General features: G+C 42.0%; 1 protein-coding gene across 1 annotated transcript; it reads left to right on the top strand.

Annotated features, from left to right (window-relative positions):
- The first annotated feature begins 921 nt into the window (after positions 1 to 921).
- Positions 922 to 2,011, top strand: LOC123110096 (uncharacterized). Its single transcript, XM_044530529.1, has one exon. The coding sequence runs from the start codon at positions 1,206 to 1,208 to the stop codon at positions 1,692 to 1,694; it is 489 nt and encodes a 162-aa protein (XP_044386464.1). The 5' UTR covers positions 922 to 1,205; the 3' UTR covers positions 1,695 to 2,011.
- The last annotated feature ends 6,624 nt before the right edge of the window (positions 2,012 to 8,635 follow it).

The following is an 8,635-nucleotide window of genomic DNA, read 5'->3' as shown; positions in this document are numbered from 1 at the left end:
ACACCCATCACTTGCCTCTGGCACCACTACAGGAGCCATCAAAGAAAAAGAAAAAATGAATCACCTTCCCACCCGAGCTCGACGTGGCTCCATTGCTTATATGCAGCTCTACGGACCTCCAAGATGACTCACCAAAGACGAAATCATTACCATTGAACGAAAGTAGAGTAGGCCAACACCACGGACAAGCCATCGAACTCCATATCTGGCACCCCTACATGACCATGACTAAGACATTAGAGGAAGAAACCATACCTGATATCCACAAACCATGAACCCGGCACACGATCCACCATCTTTCAGATGCCATTGATGCATACCGCAATCAGAATCCTCTCTTGGACTACCTTCTAAGCTCCTGGCCAATGCTGGAGCAAACATTGTCACAACGGCAGAGCCCGAGGACACAAGTCCACCACGAGGATGCCGCTGCCACATCATCCTTACTTGAACGGTCTGATTTTCAGACCCACCCCCAACCATATATAGGACCGTATGGCTCGTCGGAGAAGGATCTGAAGAATCTTTATTCAACGCCGCCATCACCGCTGCTGAAGCCAAGACAATGAACAATGTAAAAACTAAAACTACTAGGGCCTAAAGCGATCCACGCGCGTCCTCACCACTGACGACCGAGATCGTCGGCAGAGGGGAGCCCCCGGAGTACGGCGCTGGAGGAACTCTCCTTGCGGCGGGCACCGGCAAGATCGCCTTTCTTTCTTCGAGAGGGAGAAAGAAAACGATGCACCTTCTTAGCAAGAGATTACCACAATAACAAATTTAATACTACATCATTAACACGCGCGTACAAGAATAGAATACGGTTGCAAAGTACTACTAGTACTAGTACTAGTACAAACAACCCTTGGTCTCCCGCCATTCGTATGCATATATACAACCCGATCCCTAGAGCCGTCCCTCCACTGCCACTAAGTAATATCCATTTAGTTGGGCCATGCACACGTTTGGCATGCATGTACGCATGATGCATTCATGATCCATAAGCCCTCTCCTCTCCACTCCCTCGATCGCCCCACCACTTCCTCAAAAACCAACCACCTTCGTCCTCTTTCCCTTCTTCGTCTTGCTCACGCCAAGAAGCGCGGCAAGAAACCGTTGGTCCGTACCAGCACGACAGGCCGGCCGGTGGTGATTAGTTAGCTAGCTATCTGCCGGTGGCTCTTTGCCCTTGTGTACGTACATACATGGGGCAGGAAGAGGAAGCCCTGACCGTGGCCTTCGAGTGGGAGCGTGTGGAGGGCATGCCGGAGAGCCCGAGGAAGGCGCCGGTGGTCCTGTCGTGGGAGCTCGAGCCGGCCGTGAAGAAGCCGGTCTCGACGCTTGAAGCACGTGGTGGTGGTGGCATGCGGGAGGGCCACAGGAAGGTGCCGGCGCTGGCGAGGCGGCTCTCGGTGCCGCCGCCGCCGGGCAGGCCGGCTGCTAGGGACTACTCGAGGGCCGTCCGGCCGGAGGACGACCCGTTCCTGGCGGCTTACCTGGCGTGCACCAAGAGCGTCGCCGACGACGGGAAGAAGAAGACCGGCGGCGCCGCGCGGGAGCCCAAGGGTCAGAGGCGGTGGGGCGTGCTCGGGCGTGGGCTGGGCGTGCTGTCCTGCAAGCGGTACAACGGCGTGATGGAGCAGAGCATGGTGAGGCTGGCCAAGCTGCCCGAGCTGGATCCCAGGGATGCTTAATACAGTACTAGTAATTATCTCCCAATCCATCATCTTCATCTTGTTGGATTCTTCTTCTTTGTCATGCATGGTTTGCACTAGTTTCTTTCTGGTCAAGGTTAATTAGTAGTAGCGGTGTGATAAACTTTGGTGATTAGGAGAAGTAGAAAGTTTGATTCGTCAGGGAAAAGAAGACACACTTAATTTGCATGTGTGGTGAAGACTGAAGAGGAAGGATGCATCATCATCTCAATCTTCATCTTAATTTCTATTGCTGTGGGTTCAGATTTCAGAACATCAGATTATTGTGGGAGCCGCATAAGCATTTTGTTCCTTCTTCTCTGTGATGGATGGATGGATAGATTGATTTCCATGACACTGACTCTCTGCCCTGCACTTGAAATTTTCTCCCTGTCAGTGTCAACTCGACACTGACATGCCGAGGTTGACCGAGACTTGGAACATTCCATTGCTAATTTCTTGTGTCTGTGTCCATTGTGTAGATAGGAATATGAGGCCCTGATTATTGGTAGCAACATAAAGGTCAGTTATAGATTAGGTAGGGGGTCTAGTCACAAGCACAACTGCTACCGCGGTCTATCTGCAAGTTGCAGATAGTACCTGAATCTCACAAGTGCAGTGCAACAGAGGCTGGTCCATAGTAACTTAGTAGTACTAGCTGGAAACTACCTCCGTCCGGATTTATTGGTTCCCATTGTATTTCGTATCAAATTTTGATTATAGATTAAACTAACAAAATGTTCACGCATGTCACCAAACATTATATTTTTTAAAACTATGTTCAAATACGAATCCAATGAAATAATTTTTCTTGACATGCATTAACATTTTGTTAGTTAAATCTTTAGTCAAAATTTGGTACAAACTATAAAGGGGACCTATAAACCAGGACGGAAGTAGTAAGTTACAGACCAGAGGGAAACCTATGGCCCAGTGATACTGCCTGTATCCATTTTCTCTGACCATTTCCATGCCGTGAGATAATAGCTAAGACAGGGCACATTTCTCAGGGGAGAGAAGGACATGACCCAGACAAGGACCTCCCTTCCTTCCCTTGATTTTTCCTTGGCTGACAGAGGAATTTCAGTTATGGGCTTGGCCACTTAGGGTTCGAACGGTCAACGAAAAAAGAGAGGGAACATTACACACTTTGAAACATCTTGCGGCGATCTTGAACATTCTATCTTTGAATGTTCCTTCGTTAATTTCTTGACTTTGTGATCATTGTGTGAGAAGGAATATACTCCTATGCGTATGTGTATATGAAGCACTGATTGGTAGTAGTACTCTCTGAACCACGAGTGCAACTGACCAATGGCACACTGGTAGTTCGTTAGAGACCAAGGAAATATATCATTAAGTGATGGCACATTCCTTTTCTCTGACCATTTATTTTCATAGATAAGGACACAATTATTTTCATTGGATACAAGTTTTTGGATTGAAAGCCATATCAACTGAAGGTCTGCTTATCCTTGGAGTGTTGGAATTATGTGTCCTGCAACTATATTCAAATTACCTGGAATTATTAAATATTCAGAATACCTCATTATGGAATTATACATGTATTTGTACATGGAATTGCTTTACATGTTTAGCATGGAATTATCACTTGTTGGAACATACTTAAGTTGTATGCTTAAGGAAGCTGGTCAATTATCAGTGGAATACAATATACTATTTATATTGGAAAGACTACCCGGGTACACTGATAATTGGAAGGAGCTAGATCGTATAGTTAGATTACAGCCCTAATGTTGATCTACATAATTAGAGGAATTTACACTCTATTATGGCGCGTTGCTCACAAGCGCGTGCTCCGGGGACAAAATGGGTAGAATCCGTTAACAGACAAATATGATCGTGGTTGGTAATTTGATCTGGACTCTATCCCGGAAACTAGTGGAAAAGACTAGGAATCTTATATCTGTATAAGAGGCGGACTCTTTGGAAAGACAATATAAGGAGGTCCCTACCCCCTAGCCTCAGATACGTGAATTGTGAGCGGCACCACGGATAAGCGCAGAGGAATTAGGGGGTAGACCAAAAAAAATCTAACATTGGCATCAGCGCAAGGTTCGATCGCTCTAACCCTAGTCCCGTGCAAACTATCCGCGGTCGTCGTGATTGCCGTCGGTCGCATCTGATTCCGCTGCGTACTCTCCTTCGTATGTTGATCGGTTCTCTTATACAATCGCATCCCACGCGTGCAGTCTGCCTGGTTTCAGATCTGCTCTTTGATTCAGCAATTTTCCTATAGCTACGTGTACCTCATGGTACGTACAGTACTTTTTATATGTCCAAGCAAAAGGGGCACATGGATCGAGTCAGACTAGTACAAATTGCTGGATCGTTCTGCTGAATAATTTATGTGGACCGAGAAATCAAGCGGCAAGCGCGCCGCACTGCAGGTTGCTGGAAGTTTTGCGCGTTGATCAACCGGAAGCACAGCCGTGACAGAAATCTAGGAAGCTAATCGTGACATCACGTGGGGCATGGAAGGTTAAACTTGCTGCACGGAGATCAAGGAGTACTACTGGCGTTGATATTTCGTGAAGCCACATGAGGTAATTCTGGGCACGTGAGGAAGGAGTGCTGGAAGGTGATCCAATGCGTGTGTGTGTGATCGGAAACACGGCAAAGATTTGCTGCCGGAAATTGTTAACAGATTCTTCTTTTATTTTAATCGGATCTGGAAGTTAAAGATTTACTCTGGCATCATGTAACAGTCGCGACTCACATGGTCCTCGCATCGCTCCGTCGGGACGTTCAGAAGTTTGGGGCCTCTCCTACTTGCTGCACGAATAGGCACGGATGCGTCGACAGCTATACAGGATCAAACTCATCTCTAATTGACCTGAACTTGGCAGCTTGCTGACCAAGGAACAGGAAATCTCCACTCAAGGACTTCCCAAGTTGAGCGAGCAACTGCTCGGAAACTGCAGGTCATGCCAACGCTTGCTGCCGCTACTATCTATGTCATCAAGAACAGCAATTTTTCATTTAAAAATTACTGAAATTTCAAGCCATTATTTGAAGAAAAGAGAGGGAATTTCTATTGTTATTTATTGTGTCTAACATGTAGCCAACTGCACGGTCGAGAGGCCGGCCGGAAGAGCCGCGCATGCACTTGTGCACGGGTGCTACGGGGAAAAAGAAGCAAATTACGAATCCTATCTGTTGATTATTATATTTTATTACATCACTCATTAATGGTTTGCTAATCAACTGCATGTATGTCATAACAAGGAAAATATGTCTACTCCTTGGAAGAAGTTGATCAGCAAATGGTTGAATTATTCTGCGGAAAGTTACGCATAACCTGGAAAGGGATTTCAGAGAAGTACATATTATTTTTGCATCACTTGTTTATGGAGGAAGATGTGAGTTACTCCGAGGACAAGGAAATTTGCTCTTCATTTGCTGGTATGCCTAATGATAATATTTGCACTATATTTATTTATTTGGCGCTATTTTTTCAAGTATAAATGGATTTAGGCTATGTCTTATTGCTGGAATACAATAGCAATTTTATTGACATGCTGATAGCCAAAGGAAATTATCCATATTTATGTGTTTCGTCATTGCTGCTAAATCTTATACAATTTGGAATTGGAAAATTTGCCATGAAACTCCCTTGTGGAGGAAAAGTATTTTTGTTATAGGACATTCTGTGCAACTTTAGTAAGAAGGGATTTGATATGGTTCTATCTTGAAACTCATTGTTTATGAAATACTATTTGGAAAGGGAAGAGTGGAAATATTGCTCAATGATAAAATTAGTGCATTACCGAATTTCACACAATGGTTTATTCTTTCTTGATGGTCCATTGAAAGTTAGCAACCCAGATTGTCATTTGGGGAAGATAACTCACGGAGAGGAATGTTGTTAATGGGAACACATGCTTGGAATTTATCATTTTGTCATGGACGACTTGGTCAGATATCATGGAACAGAATTGAGTAAGAATTGAGTGGCTTACTGATTCTGGAATTCTGAACTTTAGTGGGAGGATTGTGGTACTTGGGAAGCATATATAATGAGTATTTTTACTTGCACACCTTCTTTTTTTAAGGTGGAAGGAAATAAAAAGGTTTCACACTTTTTTCTTGTGGTACTTATGGTATTATTTTTTGGACACTCCCACTAGAGGTCATGTTATTTATTTTTATCTTATCATTGATGATTGCACATGATATGGTTATGTTTATGCTATTTCAAAATACAAGTCGGAATGTTTTATTGTGCTTGTCACATGTTGTACTGAAGTGGAAAATCGGTTGATTAAAGATTACCAAAGTTTTAACAACCAATTGGTGGGGGAAGTACACTTCAGTAATATATCAATTGAACATGTAAATATCATGGAATTATTGAATGTCTTTTATACTCCCTTGTATTTTTTAAAGATGTATTGGACACTGTCGTTTGTTGATATCATTATTCATCTAGCACAGTCACTATATGTCTTGTAGAGTGGAAGGAAATCTTCTATTTTGACAGGAAATTCTCAGTTAATACAAAGTGCACACCAGGAATTTTTTCATGGCTATTCTAGTGGATCAAAGGGTTGTTTTATTTTTGATTTGAAAAAGGAAAACTGGTGGAAAGTAGGAAAACAATTATTTTTATGATCAAGGGTGGAAATATTAACAATCATACTGGAATAATCTTGACCCCAAAGGAAACTACAAGCAGTGAAACTCCCAATACTAACATGCTTAGGATAAGTGTGAGGAATTAGCTTGGACGTCTGGATAATTATTATGTGTTATTGGGGGATGTCACTCTAAATTTTAGAGGAATCACTAAATTCTCTTAAGAAAGCTTTTTTTTCATCAATGTCAACTATGGGTGGAAGAATTGCGGGAAGGAATAAACTCAGATGAGGAAGAGCATAGTTTGGGAACTTAATATCATACCAAATAATCGCAAGCCTATTTGTCTGGAAGTGTTTTTATATTTTGTAAGGAAATTTGGCTCACTGGAATATTATAATGTCACTCTTGTTATTCAATTCTTCACATAAAGGGAAATATACTTTGTGGAAACTCTCTCCCCTGGAATTTTGGGAAAGAGGAACTAAAGACATGGTTTGCTAATTGAGTGTATTAATGTATGGTCATATAAGAACCTTCACATCAATGGAATAGCAGGTCATATGGTTTTCTAAAGGAATCAAGGCAGTCATCTACAAAACTTGGTCATGTTTTAACTTTCATATGAAAGGAACATTTGAAAATCCTATTTAATTTTACGAGTGGAAATACATAGAAAATACTTTGAAGTGTTTCTCTATGGAAAATTGCAAATGTGTTAAAATACCTTTGATAAAGGGAATCATACTCGGTCAGGAATTATATTTGAACTACTGAGGAAAAATGGAATAATAAATGGTACTGGAGTTCGTATGTATCTTCATTATATTATCATACCTTAGCTACCGGAATTTATGCTCCATTCAGGCAGTGGAAGGAAAGATGAGCAGTTAAGGGAATCTCACACATCATATAAGATTGTGGAAAGTGCATCACAACCTGTCACTTGTTCTTAAATTTATATTAAAGGTAAACACATTGATGAGGTCTACAAGATGAGAAATAAGTCCAGGTGCGCATATTCATATTTTTCTGTAGTACTAATATGGTGCAGGTTCACTGATCGAAGTCAGGAATTTCTAACATGGTTAATCATGGAACTTCATTTACTTATTGGATTTGATATTTATGTGGTTTTCAAATTTTATTCAACATGGTTATCTTATACTTGACTCGACGCGGAATTAATCATATTATTATATATGTGATGGAAAATAATTGATGCAGAATTTCACTTGAGGAAACAAAATACTCAAGGTGCCTATAAAGGTGGAATTACACTCGAGAAAATAATATTCGAGGTGCCAAAGACAGCTATGCTGGAATAATTAGGCGGAAACTAAAGGTCTCTAGTGATCTTAAGTGTCACAGCAAGGAAACATATTGAAGGGAAATATCACCGTATATATATTTGTGGGTTTCCAACGTAGTGTTAATATGATTGTTGATCCCTTGACTAAGTCTTTTAGTCAGGAGGTATTTGGCAAGCATGTTAAGGCTATGGGTTTACGAATATTTGAATGATCATTTTGGACAAGTGGGAGATGTTGGAATTATGTGTCCTGCAACTATATTCAAATTACCTGGAATTGTTAAATATTCAGAATACCTCATTATGGAATTATACATGTATTTGTACATGGAATTGCTTTACATGTTTAGCATGGAATTATCACTTGTTGGAACATACTTAAGTTGTATGCTTAAGGAAGCTGGTCAATTATCAGTGGAATACAATATACTATTTATATTGGAAAGACTACCCGGGTACACTGATAATTGGAAGGAGCTAGATCGTATAGTTAGATTACAGCCCTAATGTTGATCTACATAATTAGAGGAATTTACACTCTATTATGGCGCGTTGCTCACAAGCGCGTGCTCCGGGGACAAAATGGGTAGAATCCGTTAAACAGACAAATATGATCGTGGTTGGTAATTTGATCTGGACTCTATCCCGGAAACTAGTGGAAAAGACTAGGAATCTTATATCTTTATAAGAGGCGGACTCTTTGGAAAGACAATATAAGAAGGTCCCTACCCCCTAGCCTCAGATACGTGAATTGTGAGCGGCACCACGGATAAGCGCAGAGGAATTAGGGGGTAGACCAAAAAAAATCTAACATGGAGGGCATCAAAGACGTCAGAGAAGTGGCCGCCAGATGCTCCTGGTGTGGTGTGAGAGATGGTCCAGACAAGGACATTCTCTGGTTATGTTTTTCCATGGCTGACAGAGAGGTTTCAAGCTCGGGCATGGACAAAGGTACATCAAACAAATAGGCATGTGTCGTAACCCGGCGCCAACCGGTCCCTATTGACGGTTGGAGAAACTTTGGAAACAA

This window comes from Triticum aestivum, chromosome 5B (genome assembly GCF_018294505.1).
Source record: "Triticum aestivum cultivar Chinese Spring chromosome 5B, IWGSC CS RefSeq v2.1, whole genome shotgun sequence".
NCBI lineage: Eukaryota > Viridiplantae > Streptophyta > Magnoliopsida > Poales > Poaceae > Triticum > Triticum aestivum.
Note: the sequence above shows the minus strand (reverse complement) of the source record. Positions and strands in the feature narration are given on the sequence as shown.